The sequence below is a fragment of the Chaetodon trifascialis genome, chromosome 12 (assembly GCF_039877785.1).
Source record: "Chaetodon trifascialis isolate fChaTrf1 chromosome 12, fChaTrf1.hap1, whole genome shotgun sequence".
Classification (NCBI taxonomy): domain Eukaryota; kingdom Metazoa; phylum Chordata; class Actinopteri; order Chaetodontiformes; family Chaetodontidae; genus Chaetodon; species Chaetodon trifascialis.
The window spans coordinates 13,051,865-13,066,606 of record NC_092067.1 but is presented as its reverse complement, the minus strand read 5'-3'; the positions used below and the strand labels follow the sequence as shown (position 1 = coordinate 13,066,606).

At 43.2% G+C, this 14,742-nt stretch overlaps 1 protein-coding gene across 1 annotated transcript; it reads right to left on the bottom strand.

The window, feature by feature from the left end:
* Positions 1 to 3,638: 3,638 nt before the first annotated feature.
* cog3 (component of oligomeric golgi complex 3) lies at positions 3,639 to 14,530 on the bottom strand. The gene is made up of 23 exons (XM_070976176.1): positions 14,315 to 14,530; positions 13,887 to 14,033; positions 13,727 to 13,788; positions 12,881 to 13,046; positions 12,236 to 12,310; positions 11,777 to 11,869; positions 11,383 to 11,508; positions 11,181 to 11,261; positions 11,044 to 11,087; positions 10,834 to 10,960; positions 10,078 to 10,169; positions 9,610 to 9,749; positions 8,741 to 8,901; positions 8,406 to 8,514; positions 8,189 to 8,307; positions 7,967 to 8,056; positions 7,217 to 7,337; positions 6,837 to 6,925; positions 6,583 to 6,717; positions 6,020 to 6,095; positions 5,772 to 5,899; positions 5,237 to 5,335; positions 3,639 to 5,072 (listed from the first exon to the last, which is right to left on the bottom strand). Exons 1-23 carry the CDS (start codon positions 14,480 to 14,482, stop codon positions 5,043 to 5,045), a joined length of 2,478 nt encoding a protein of 825 aa, XP_070832277.1. The 5' UTR covers positions 14,483 to 14,530; the 3' UTR covers positions 3,639 to 5,042.
* Between the last annotated feature and the right edge of the window lie 212 nt (positions 14,531 to 14,742).

The window sequence follows — 14,742 nt, the reverse complement described above, 5'->3', positions numbered from 1 at the left end:
ATTTCACCACTGGCAAAGAAATACCGAATTTGAGTTTTCATAGCGTTGTCTATCCTTGTCACAGTGTTTTATCTTGTGAAAGATGATATGACATGGTATCCAGAGACACGGTTTTGATTTATTCATGAAGCACAAGTTAAAGACCTCAAAGAATTTAATAAATTATGAAGTGTCTTTGTTTTTTCCCTCCTCAGAACGCTCCTAAAAACATGAAGTCTGAGTTGGAGATATCCCCAGATAATGAAGTGTTGGATTCACTCAGCAAGGAAACTCCCCAAGCTCCCACAGCCTGCCAAGGAGAAACTGAAGAGTCTTTAACTAATCTGGACAAGGTATGGAGGGAAATGCCACATTTAAACTGCTCTTTTTCCTCTTCGCGTATAAATATGAATTCATTTGTGGAGCGTGGAATTAATCTGCGTTCGTCTCGTATCAAAACTTGCCCGTCTGCGCCACTGCTTGTTTTGAAACATGCCAGGCTGTCACATGCTTCCTGAATACCTCATTAAGTGAAAAGAAAGAAAGAAAAAAAGAAAGGAAATATGATTTATGAAAAAAAAAAAAAAAAAGTGTCGATTCCAACAGTGTTTTCAGATCCCCAACCTCAAGTGGATGATCAGACTCATCAGAGCAGGCGCTGCAGACTGTGCTGAACATTTGCTGCCAGCACTGCCAGCAGCTGAAGAAACCCCCAGTGACCAGTGATCAGATAGCCAAGAGTGTTGACCCAAAAGAGGTGAGAGAGCGAGAGTGCTACCGCTGTTAATATGGTGACATGCACAAGTCAAAAAAAAACTGACTGAACTAGAAAAAAAGTGTGATTTTGCTCATTTTGCCAGTTGCTGAATGAAGAGTTGCATTCAGTGTTAACGTGAGCAGCTGAGACGATACTGGAAGCAAATAACAGCAGTGATCATTTGAATCTGACAAGCAACCCAACACCTGACTGTGGCATTTAATCACTACTGAATACTTAATGTGCAAACTGAAATGTCACTAAATGTATAATACTGAACTATTTCACAACAAAGACCTTTTGAATTCAGGTGGTGAAATTTCAAAGTGGTAATTAAGTATTGCATTTTCAAGAACTCCATTAAGTATTCTTGGCCATGCATGGCTCAAAGGAAGGTCTGACAACCATGTTGGTCAAGACTGAAATGCCTCAACAACTGCTGGATGATTGCTATGAAATCTGGCACTGACATTCATGGTCCCCAGAGGATGACGCCTACAGGCTTCAGGGATCCCTTCATTGTCCCTTTAGTGCCGTCATGACGCTGACATTTGTGGTCAAGATTGACAATTAATGGATGGATTGCTATGAAATTTGGTACAAATATCAATGAAGCAGAGAAGATAAATCCAAATGACTTTGGTGATCTTCTGACTTTCTTTGTAGCGCCACCAGCTGGTCAATTTTTGTTTCAATTAGAACCTTATGCTTTGTGCTAACTGAGGTTAGCATGCTAACATGCTGGACGTGGTGACCATAATACTTCATTATCAGCATGTGGCCATTCGTAACCCAAATGTTCAAGTTTGATTTATTCTTTTTCACTTGGATTTTGATATCTAAATTTCACTAATGCAATTTGGGTCACCTGATTATTTTGACTTCACATGAATGACATGAATTCAGATGCTTTTCAAAGTAAAATATTTGAACGCTGTAAATGATGTTGTCACTGTTCACATTAAGTGTTCAGCAGTGGTTAGGTTTCACATTTAGTCTCTTATTTGCTTCCACAGGAGATAATAATAAATATAAATAAATCATAATTGCAAAACCCCGAAAAGTCAGACTTCTCCATCTACAGTCATCCTTTTCTCTCTTTGTGGGAGTTTTTCTGCTGTGAGAAAGCACTGAAGTTATCAAAGATTTTGCTGAAGGGTGCAGCGGTTATCACTGAGGAAAGCGTGACTGATAGGGGCCCAGTGAAGCAGAGAGATCAAAGGTCAGGATCGCTCTTGTCCATTATTGGCCTCCACCATTAAATGGTTTTCAAATTAAATTTCCATGCCATTGAATCTCTGATGCTACGTTTTCCATGACACACCGCAGGCTGAGAGGTTTGGAATTTGAAAGGAGCTCCGATTGTCAGAGCCCTAAAGCAGGTTACACACACACCATGTACCACAGACAGATATCTCAGCCAGATTAAATTTAACTTCTCTTCCCCTTGTGTTCATCCATGTCATGACACTTTTAACTACAGTACAGGACACAAACAACAAGCATCTGCCACCCGACACAACGCAGGGACTGCCAAGAAGGAAGATTCGCTCCCTGAAGTCGTGGATTCTGAAAACGCTTTCTCTTTACACTGAAAAATTGGACAGAAGGTGTTGTCATATGTTGAAATCCCGACTCAAGTGAGGGGCCCATCAAGACTACATCTGAGGGTATGGAGGCCCACGTTAATTATTCACTCTGTTTGGTTAGACAGAAGATGACACCGCTTGTCAAACACTACAACGATGGTCAAACATTTATTGTGATCTTTCCAGATGGAGCTGGGCAGGTGTGGTATCCTTTACAGTGAATCTAACTGACATGATATCATAAATAAGTAATGTTTGATTGTTCACCTTAATCATATTTTAAAGCTATCCACTGGGAGGGCTTGCTATTCTTGTATCGGCTGCACATTCAGCTGACTGGTGTTGCAAGCAGAGGACGGGGTGTCTGTCACGGCAGCAACAGCTGTGTGTGGTCTCATTGGCTGTTTCGCTATTCCCAGGGTTTTATTTCAAAGTGTAACAATAGCTGCCATCAATTCATTACATTATTTTGTAATCAAAATCTAATTAATTATCACCAGCTCTCTGTAGAAGCATTTCAAGTTTAGCTTAGTTTAATTATTGATAAAACTGGCAGCAGAGAGAAATAACAGTCTGTCTGGGTGGGACAATAAAACCCGCGAGGGGCTTATTGTTCACAAGCTGCCTCTCTTTATTAGGGTGAATCTGACTCCATGGGGAGGCACCAACTGCAGTGACACAGGAGAGTTGAAGAAAAGCTGGAGCTGGCTGGACAATGGGAATCATGTCCATGCTCCGCCCTGGCAGCCCCTCCGCCTGACCGTGAGCTTTACACTCAGCATCCACATCCGCTCCCAAGAGGACATCAGCATCACTTTCTCCTCTGGCCAATGCAGAGCAAAATTGAAAGTAAGTAAGTGCAGCTTGTGATATTAATAATCATTTTCAAGCCGAGCAGAAAGTGAAGAACAGACTCCAATTTTAGGCCAAATCACGGATTCTGCTTTATATTATATTTCCTCGCTGTTGTAGCCGAATCAAGGCAAAGGTCTAACGCTGCCGGGGCCTGACATGCTTCAGAGGTATCTGCAGCAGAAGAGTGCAAAGATCAATGTCCTACTCCAGAACATCCAGTCCCTCATCACCTATCAAAAGACTGTCAGTTCGCAGAAGGTCAAGCCCCGGCAAAGCCTCATCTCACAGATGGAAAGACAGCGGCTGCCAATGAAGCAGCAACAGTCTGCCAAGAAGACCCCCTAAAGCCGAGGATGTCCTTGAATGGCAGTTTCTCATTTGTGTGAAGTGACTCGTACGGTCGTGTTCCGACAATCTACACACAACAACAAAGTGCTCTCCAGAAATAAAACCAGAGTACTTCATTAACCTTTTTTAATCAGAATGTTCATAAATAGTAGAACTGTACACATCATTTTACAGGGGACACACCAGAGCAAACATTACACCGACAGTGTCTCTTTCTCTTACTCTGCGAGGACGAGACTCACCCATAAATCATACAGCGCACAGTGCAAATCCGCCAAGGTCAGTCCAAAAGTAAAAGTATATTAGTTTTAATCAACCTATTTATAAAAAGAAGAAGTATAAAACATAAGATTTCACTGTATACTTTTTACATATTTGCAACAGAATAACAAAAGCGTCTTCTTTAAGAAAACATCTGATGAGTGAAGAACATCTGTGTGGATTTCTGCTGTGATGAGAGAAGGAAACCTGTCGGACATGAACATCCTGTAGCACATCGGGCCACCACATTTCTACTAAATGTTACATTTAAAAAAAAAAGAGGAATAAAATATTTTGCAGAATTTTCCTCGTTTTCCCTTCCAAACCCATCAAGGGAGTGTGGGGATTGGAATACAAGCTTCTTCCTGGCCATTAGCTACCTGGCTGATCAACAACCCTTTAGTGCCTCTATTTGCACACCCCAAGTGTCCCTCTCTGAACACTCTTAATACATTTCACCCTCCACCCTCACACAGTGCAGGTGCAAATTATTTCAAAACAATGTACAATCCCTCTCAGTCATCACATGATGCACCAGAAGTGTGTGGTGGAGTATTTATCTGCAGAGACCCTCCCCTCCGTCTGCGTTTTCTTACTTTCCTCTTATTTTGCTTTGTTCTGGACGTTTCTGGGCTGCAACCTTTGGGCAGTTGGCGTGTCGCCCATAACAGCCAATAACAGAGCGCAAGTGAGGTCGGGACTTCATAAAAAGGTAGAGGCCAGGTGTCAGACTGTAAGCAGCAAGCATCCAAGAGGACGCTCCGGAAATGGCGGGCACAGTGTAGAAAACTGTTTCTAAGCAATAATGACAACTCCTGCATAGTACACCTTTGAGAGAGACCGTGATCACGAATCCACCCGTCAACATGGATTCCTCCTGCATGAAAACAACCCTAACCACAACACCACCTTCAATTTGAGTCAAACAAAATGATCAAGTCAGTACCCAGAAAAAATCCCCTCCACTTTCCAGTTTGTTATGGACTTCAAGATGAATACCTGACCCTCAACATACTTGTAGCTACTCGAGCCTCTCCTGGAGAATCTTTGGCCTTGTGCAGGATTTCTTTTATTTAGTTCTTTTTTTTTCTTTGCTGACAGTTCAGCACTCCCGGTCCAGCTTGCAGCTCGGGTACAGTTCTCTGGTCATCTCGCCTACTCAGCCTCACAGCTCCTGGTCACGGCTGGAGTTGCAGCATCCCAGCGCTTTCCAGAGGGCGCCCATCGGTATCGCCGCACGCCCAACTCGGACATTACTTATTCACAGACAGCAGTAGGTTAATCTGAAAGAGAGCCGCAAAAAATGATGAGTGCTCACCGTGACTTAGCCGCCATCCGTTATCAGCGTTTCTCCACTGAAGTGGCTCTCAGCACTTTTGGATGTTGCAGCGGTATTATTAAAACTATGTCAGATGGCTTTGGGCTGTGCTAATCCACAGCACTGTACCTGCTCCGTAGATGGGCATGCGATGATTTGAAGGTCTTCTCCGCTGTATTCCTCCTGAAGCAATGCGTGCAGTCTTTGGAATACCTGCTGGATGTTATTCTGTGGAAAAAGTCATCCTATTACTGAGTGCTGGGGGAAATTAATACTCCATTTCCATCTGGCCTACGTCCCCTCGCTATCTTGTTTCCATGTCAACCGCGAGAATTTTGTGCCTCTCTCATTCAGCTTCACCTGGCACCTTGATGAGCAGAACACAGGCAGCACAAAGACTCCTCTACACACGCAGATACACTGATGATTTACAGCTAAAGGCACAATCTCCAAGTCAAAGAGTCAACCCACGACTGCAATTAAATCACTGGATTATAATCTCAATCTCTCCTAAATCAATTGACAGGGCTTTTAATGCAGTGAGATATAATTACTGACTAGATGTTTGAGAGAGAGCACATGGCACTCCTGATTTGTAATGTATGAAGGATTCTTCAAGCTTTAAGTACAGTGCATGCTGCAAACTATTAATTCTGCCACCCACCCGGACAGGCTTGAAAAGGATGAACTCTGTGTCTCTATTGGCTAAGTACAAGGACATGCTCTGTAAAGTGCTTGGCAGCTTGCTCTTCATCACCCGGTAGGTAGCCATCACTATATCGTTGATCTTTGCTGAAAAGAGAAAAAAAAAGCACTGAGAAAAAAAACACTGACATGCCCTCCAGCATTCGCTATACAAGTTTTGATGAATTACAGTATGATGCCAGTGGCGTTTCCTGAGACAAATCTTACCTGGCTGCGCCCAAGGTTGCTGAGACAGGCTGTATGTGGGACCACCTTGGATAGCCATAGTTTTAAGAGCTGCGACCTGAGTGCAGGCACAGTCAAAACAAAACATTAGATTTTGAAAAGACTTAATTTGTGCTGGTGTTACAGTAAGCCATGCAAAACAAGCACAAGAAGCTGTGCTGCCAGTCGGGCCAATTCAACTGCATCTTCTATTATTGTTCAAGTAAGTACTACTCTTTGTCTGCTTGAGGTGGGTAGGAAAAAAAAACCCAGCCAACTCATTATTGCAGCACAATCACAGCATTGACAGGTTTCAGAACACAATATCAAAAGACATGCATGTACACACTAATAAGAAGCATTAGAAGTAGACGTCCTAGATGAAAAACAGCTATTTTATCCTGAGTTGCCAGGAAAGCACTGAGACCTTCAGTGATAAACGAATAAGCAAATGATTTTTTAAAGGTTTTTAAAAAGCTGAAGGAAGGAAAAAAACAGAAAAAAAATGAAGGTCAGAATGAGCCGTCGCTGCCTGGGGCTAAGTCTGCCTTCGCTCTAACAGTTACCTTGGTGAGAAACTCCTCAAGGTTCCCCACAAAGATCTGAGTCTGCTGCTGGATGAACTGCTCACAGCTGAACTTCAGGTGTCGGTCCACGTCCTTCTTAGAGTCAATGTAGTGCTCCTTTATCTCCGGTGTTCCCTGGGGGCCATGGAGACAAAAGGTTTAGCACTATCAAGTGGCGTTTCCCTTAAGGCAGGGTGCTATCAAAGTACACAAAGTGTATGGTATGTTTAATAAAAAAAAAACAGAAACGCTACCTCCAACAGGAATTCAAGTATGGCGTTGTGACTGTTAAGTCGGAAGAATTTGGGAACAGCCTTAGGGTTCAGGATTTTGAAGGCAGCATCTGAACACAAAGCAGAGATTAAATCTGGGTTGGTGTAGCGTTAGAGTGCCCTCTAGTGCTACAAATTTAATATGACCTTGACTGAGATGAGGTATGTGATAGGAGGAGCGACTCTGCCCTGTGAGCCATCGGTTAATGTACATTATGGTGTTGGATTACACTGTAATTTCCACATTAATTGCTGCCACTGGTGCATGTGATAGGCACAAGTTGCTTAATGAGCATGAGAATGTAATGACTGGCTTTTATGGAGCCGAACACCAATGTTCCCTCCACCTTTAATTATCTTACCTCGCGTTTTCTTCAGGTCCAGTGAGATTTCCTTGATAGCAAAGTCGGTGTGAAATGGGGCAATCTGTTCACGCATTATCAGCAGGTGCTTGATCAGGAAAAGTTGCCCATCTATTTGCGTCTACAGAAAGTGATAGCGCACTGTTAAATCCACACTGCAGGCTGCCAACACAAAAGGGCATCTGCTGACTAGCCAAGCTACGGAGAACATAAAAAGCACAAGCTCAGAGACGATAAGGGAATACGTCTAATTAATAACTGCTGATTAGCCATAGCTGGAAAGGGACATATTACTGTGACAAAAAAGGCAGCTGAAACCATTTATTGCTCAGCCAGTGACTAAAACATTGGAAAAAGACATCATCAACACAGGGTGGGAACACATCCTCTGAGATTGATGCTGCTGCTTTAATTTGAAGTGTTAGGTTGAAACGGGCCAGTTAGCACAGATAGACAGCAAATTTGAAGGTGAGAGAGGCCCATAAATAAAGGATGGTCTGCTGAACACTCTGCAGAGCATAATAAAGCACCCATTAAAGTAAACCTTAAATGACATCCCGGCTGCTTTCGTTAGGGATGCTGCAGCCGGAAGGAATCTGAATAAAAGAACACTTTTTATCTAAGAGGGAACTGATCTTATTTACTATGTCAAAAGAAAGGCACATTTCCAGTTATTCTGATGATAATAAAAATCTAAAAAGTTCAGGAAAAACACAGAACTATACTCTATTCATAACTTTGTCTGCCAACCTTGTTTTTAAGGATGATATCTGAAGCTTTAAGCAGCGACTGGATGCAGGCAGATAAGGCTTCTTGAGATAAACCCTGGAAGACTGCTCTCTGGAAAAAGACCAAGTCACAGCAAGAAACACATGAATGAGAACTGCAGGAAGAAAACTATATACCGCACATCCTCCCATATTTTTGGATCTGAGACGACAAATTAGAGACAAATAAAAAATGAAGACTCACATCTATACATCTGTAGAGCTTGGACAGACAAACCAGCGTTCGTCTGACGGTGGGATACCACATGCCGTGCAGATCGGCAGGAGAGATCGACGACTGCAGGCTCGATGCTTCTACATTCCCTGTATTCATTGTGCAAAAGGAGGAAGAGCCATTAGGCAAAAGACAAGAACACCCAAAGTCTTAAAATTAAAAACTGTCACAATCTGGAAACACGGACCAGCGTTACTGTTTCTTCTACCGTCAGGATCCTCAAGCTGAACATCAGAAAACGTGGACTCTTGTGAAATCTGCTTCATCTGCTCTTCCTTCAAGCTCTGAGCAATTCTCTAATGGTGGCAAAAAACAAAAGGAAAAGCGATAGTTAGTCGACAGAAAAAAGGCTAAATTAAGGGAAAACAGAATTCAATTTATCATCTAAAGAAATATCAAGATACATTAACAACTAATGATAATACTCCTTAGTTGCAGCCATTGTTGCATCCGCACAGTGTGAAGCTGGCTGAGCAGAAGCTGCAGGGTGAAACCACATCCCCTTCTGCACACAAGACTTGCCTCCATCATCTCCAGTTTCTCAGGGTAGGCCAGATCCCCCGGCGCCGGTTTGTAGCCTGTGATATCAGTCTGGATGTAAATGTGAGTCCTATAGACCAGCCTCTCCTGGACGTCCTCCAGCATCTGCTTCACCACTGCATCAAAGGCCCCCAGCTGGGCGGCTACATAAAAGCACGCCAGAGGTCAGTTTACACTTTGTTGTGAACAGATACATCAGACAGATGTCCCATGGGGGCTTCAGTGCAAAGTTGATGTATATTGATATAAAATCAGAACAGATAAGGAGTCAATAGAGACCAAAAAGCAAAGTGCTGTTCTTGAAAAAGTCTTCAATTCCCTTAACCCTTATTAGAGTTCCACTGATTCGCTTTCTTGCAGCCAGTCAAAAGAGAAGGTCGATACCACTCTCATGCCTGTACGCTTAATATGTAGCTACAAGAAGCCAGCTAACTTAGCTTAGCGCAAACACTGGAAACAACTTGCCTCGCTCTGTCCAAAGGTCACAAAATCAGCCTGCCAGCACATCTAAAACTCACTAATTCACCATATCTTGTTTGTTTAATCACTGAAGTGTAACACTACTAATCACCGTCTTCCGTGGGGTTACACGATCAGAGTGTTTTCTTGGTCGGGTGTAACTTCCTGGAGTGTCCGCTGGCTGCAGGGCAACTGGTCCCGACCAAGATAGTCTGGTACATAACCCCTCGTAAAACAGGCTCTTTCACACTTCACACTTGTGTACACACTTCACACTTGTGTGTTTTATACATTTAGTGATTCCAAGCAAAAAGTTCAATCCCCAAACTTCAACATTTAACACCTCGTGTGATAAGTGAGAAGCTTAGAGGAGAACAGGAGCTCTGACCTACCATTGTTGTGAACGTGGTCTTCCAGCATCTCGTTCTTGAGAATACTGCAGAGCTCAGACAGGGTTTCCAGGTGGATGATGTGGATGATTAGAGGCCGGAGGACGTCATACAAGGACAAACATAACTTCTCCAGCAGCTCGCTGTCAAAGATTAAACACCATTTAATTGCTTTGTACAACTGAGAGGGGTCTAAAATTACACTTTCTGTTCATTTCAAGCTTCAAGTTTTCCTTCAAGTTAAGAAATAAAGTACTGCCTAAAAATAATTATGCAAACTGAAGAAAAAAAGTAGTGATCCAAATTGTCTGCCCATGCCGTGTAAATGGGTATTTCAAACACTATTGAGCAAAACCTGAAATGGGCATCATGCATTTTGAAGCACTGCGCCTTGACAAACACATACAGCCTGCGTGTGAGCTACAAGACGATGGCTCTGCTCATGTTACCAATGACGTGGGGGATACTCACTCTAGTTTAGGTGTAGGTTTAGAGAAGAACTCATTGTACAGCTGGTGCTCATCCTGGCACACGTGAACCATAAAAGCACAGCCACTGCGAACCTGTACAAACACACAGTGATTACCCGCTGCAGTGCATAGCGGTACTTGGCTTTGGCTCCACTTCAAACAAGCAAACACATCCTCCTACATAAAAGACAGAGGGACCCATTACAGCAATCATTAACGATTTCACTAAAAGAAAAATCACGGATAGGTGGCGTGGCTGTTATGAAGCTTGTTGCATGAAATTCTGACCTTTAATTATAGGATCCCCATCAAGCCAATTAGTCAAGTATTTTTAAATGCCAGCACAGCGTCAGAACACATAGACCGTCCAGGTGCCAAAACAGGATGAGTGATTTCTGAAGTAGGAAATGGCATTAAAAATATTTCATCCTGAATTATTGCACCGACCTTTCGGCGAGTTGCATTTTTAAGCGCTAGAAGAACACAGCACAGTAGTCACCGCTTTATAGATGAGGTATGACAGACTACACAAACAACACGGCACTGCAATTCACTTGCGAACAAAACAGGAGTGAGATTTGGATGCCTGCTGCACACAGTCTCAGATTATACTCATTTATCATGTGCACGGCTTTGTGTCTGCACCAAACACTGCAGAAAATATCCCAGAGGGACCACGCTGGGCATTCTCTGCATGCTCAAATGTCACCTTGCTGTATCTAAAGGGCAGTTCTGCTTTGAACTGGTCATGCCTTACCAGGGCGCAGTGGTCTTTGCTGTTTTGGTTGGTCAGGTCAGTAATGGTGGATGTAATGCTCGGACTGAGGAGCTGCTCCCTCTGGTCAAGGTAGCACTGATGGATTTCATCTAGGAGCTGATGGTATCTGCTCACATTGATATAAGGATAAGGGATGAGTTAACTGAAGCGCAGGAAATGCTAAAGCTGCTACTTAATACAAATACTCACTCGGGAATCTTCTCTGCTCGCTGTTCGATCTGTTCAATCAGTGACTGGAAGAAAAACAAAGTCAATGAAAATGAGGTTTGATTCCAAAAAAACTGTGTATGCGTAATTTCAGGAGATAATAAGCACATGACACTCACTCTAACTTTAGGTGCAACTGCTCTGAACTTGACATAGTACAATGTAAAGGCATTGTCTGCATTGGTCAAGCCCAATGGATCCTGAGGGGGATAAAATAAAATAAAGGTTTTAAATATTGATATTAAAATCAGCACATAAAGCATCAATGCCTCAAACGCTGTCGTTGACTGTGTAGGAGGAGGAAATGTGACTTTTCCTTACCCTTTTCGTTAACTGGCTTGTGAGATTCTGCATAGTGTTTACGATGTGGATCTTCATGAAGTGCATAGCTTTGGAAAGACACTGCTTAAACTTGGACAAGTAAACTGGATAGTCCTTGAAATTGGGCTGCAATCAGTCAAGACAGTCAAGTGTTAGACAGCTGCGATTGTAACCGCATACCATAGATCATAGCACAGTCTGCAGTTATAACAAGTCAACTGTGCATCGTCCAGGTCTTGGTTTCGATTTCTCACTGGTATAAATATGCATCAATTAAACAGAAGACATTCAAGCACATTTACTGCTGAAAAACATGATCTAGTGTTTCATTTTTCCATCGCTGCCAATAAAATGAGATGTGCGCAGACACTAAAATCCTGTGAAAGCCACTTACATGCGAAGAAACATATTCAATGCAGTCATCCAATTTCGACAGCATCGGTATAAAGCCCTCACTATTTACAGACAAGGTTGGCGAGTTCAGTTTCTGCAAAGATGGAGAAAAGGCTTGGTTTGGAGGCATTTCAGACATAAACGATTAGAATCCTCCAGCTCTTGGCCTTTATAATTAAAACATGAAACTTCTCTCAGTTTGGCAAAATCATCGCTGGTCAAAATGTGCTTAATATGAAACCAGGCCAAAGTGAAATCTATTAAACCAGTTTTACAGATTTTACTTTCATACTTTACACATGCAGCTGAATTCTATAGAATGATGTTTTTAATGTGGAACATAACTGCTGATCTTAAGGAATAATTAGTTTCATGTATAATTAGCGATTAATAAACGCACAATTTACAAAGCATATATTATCACCTTTCATGAAGCAGACGGCAATAAAACGCAGCCTACCGTGTTTATGTTTTCTAACTCGTTAAAATATGACAGTTTCTGCTGTATGCTCTCCGCCAGGTCAACGAGCTCTGACTGCAACGAGAGAAAACAACAAGCCACAACGGACACAATCAGGCACGACAGTTTCATTTCAGTTCAGCTCAAGTCCCTCTGATGGTCCAATTCACATATATTTGTGAACACAGGCAGCTATCTGCACAGGATAATAATAAAGAAAAAAAAACAGAAAGAAAACTGCAGCGTCGATAAGAAATTAAATATGCCACAGCAGTCAGATTTTTTTTTTTTACCTGCAGAACGCTTGCTAGCAGTTTTATATTCAGACAAGCTTTTATCTATGTCAAGCTGCTCTGAACTAGATAATGTACAGCATCTTCTGTGACTCCTCGGGGTATTATCAAAGTTCTTTTTATATAGTTTCCCGATTCAGAACAGCTCCAGAGTTTACATCATGCAGACATTACGACTAACTCTGCAGTTTCTGGGTTTGGGAGTGAGTTCTGCAGCGTCACCTCATGTGTCCGTGGCCACACACAAACATGAGGTGACGTTGTAGTACAAACATTCCCACTGATGGGGTCTCACAGATCTCTCCATCACATGGTTCGGGTTAACAGATGGACAGAACAGCGTGCAACGTACCTGTTCTTTTAGGAGCTGCTCACAGGCCTCGTGCAGGGTGCCAGTCTTATTGGACACAAACAGATACTGTTTCTGAAGGGAGTCCAAGTGCTCCAGGGCAGCACTGACGTCTTTCAGGATGGCATCGCACTGTTCCTGGTAGCAGTTTAGATCATCCCTGGTTCTCCTGAAGGGAAAGGAGACATATTATTTGTTTGTTTAAGCAAAGACAAGATGATGCACTGAGGCTCCCCAGTGGTTTCCAAAGTAATTTGACCATATTTTTATGGGTTGAAACCTTCATGCAGGTTGGACTTCTGACCGCACCTCAAACAGGGATGTCCCAGGAGATGTGACACCTGTCAACGCTGTGACATCACTAACTGGGGCGTGGCCAGAAGTGCAGCAGAAAAGAGCAGCACAGGCGATGATCGGCTTTGCTTTTTGTAACTTGGTCCTGCTCTGTGGGACTTGAAACTTCTCTGCTGGCTTATGATTATCTACCGTACATCTGTATATGCGCACATTTCTGTCTGTGGTTTATGTTTAACTGACCCGATTATCAGACTGAACTGCCACTTCATTCAACTCATGGGCAGCGACTGAAACCAGGCTGGTTTAAGATGTGTGGAGTGGAAGGGGGCGTTTTATGTGTGGGTGGGTGATGAAGAAGAATTTGCAAAGCACTTTGAGTTTACCTGTCATGAAATGTTAATGACTCTGGTTGCCTTGTCCACATAGTCTGTTTCTGATTTACCCTTTCATAAAACTTTCCTCTCTGGTTGCCCTCCTCTAAACAAGCATATGGCCAATAGCTCAGTATGACAGCAGTGTAGGTGTAAGGTTAAGCACTTCACATTGACACACCTGTATTTTATGCTCTCATCCTGGTCCATGTTTGACTGTAACTTGGCAAACCAGGCAAAGAACTGCAACACAATAGAGCATTGCATTAAAATCATGCATCTTATGGCAGAGCACGCCTGACTGGCTGCAGCACTGTTTACTGATGGCAAACACAAGTCACCTGCTGTGCCGTTTCTATCCGGTCATTCTCCATATCGAGCATCTGGAAACCCTTCAGCAGGACGTCCTCCGTTGAAGCGGGCACAGTCGCCGTGAAGGGGGACTGCAAGGACCGCGACGAGAGGCTGCACAAGTCCTCAATGGGCAACTGCGAGACAAAGCAGCGCTCACTGTTTCCAAACATACCTAGCAAGGTTTCAGATGAGCTAGCTGGAAGGCTTGACGTGGCGGGGCGCAAGTGCAAGCCCGCTAGTTAGCCGACAAGCTAACATTACGTGACATATTAACTTTAATATCCTGTTTACATAGCAGACAAGTAAACTAAGTTCCTACAGAGGACGCTACGTGGTTTAATTAATCTCACTGGCGTTTGGAAAGTAAGTTAGCAACTCTGTTAGCTAGCTAGCTGGCTATGGAGTCTCATCTCACCTCTGACGGGACAGAGAGCGTTTCAGCCGCGGCTCGGAGCTCCAGGACAGAGTCCATTTGTTTCTCCGTGAGGGGGGCCATGGCATCGGTGCGGCGATCCCAGAACGACAGTTTCTCCCGCATTTCTTTATCTGTTAGGTCCAGGAGGGACTGATCCGTGAACGCCATCGCTACTCTGTGTAGTACCAACGTCAGCAGCAACGCGCAGCTACTTCCTGTTCCGGGAGTGGGGGCGGGGCTTAGCGGTGAAGCTGACAGTTACAGTCACATCTCGAGAACAGTTCAGAGTACTCAAAGATATTTTAATATGAATACCTTTCACAATAAACCTGGCCTGCCCTAAATCATGCTGACAACAACCTGCGTGTTGCTTAAATTTTCAGCATAATAGCTTGTTTGGTTTTCATGGTACGGATGGTTTGTTTTAT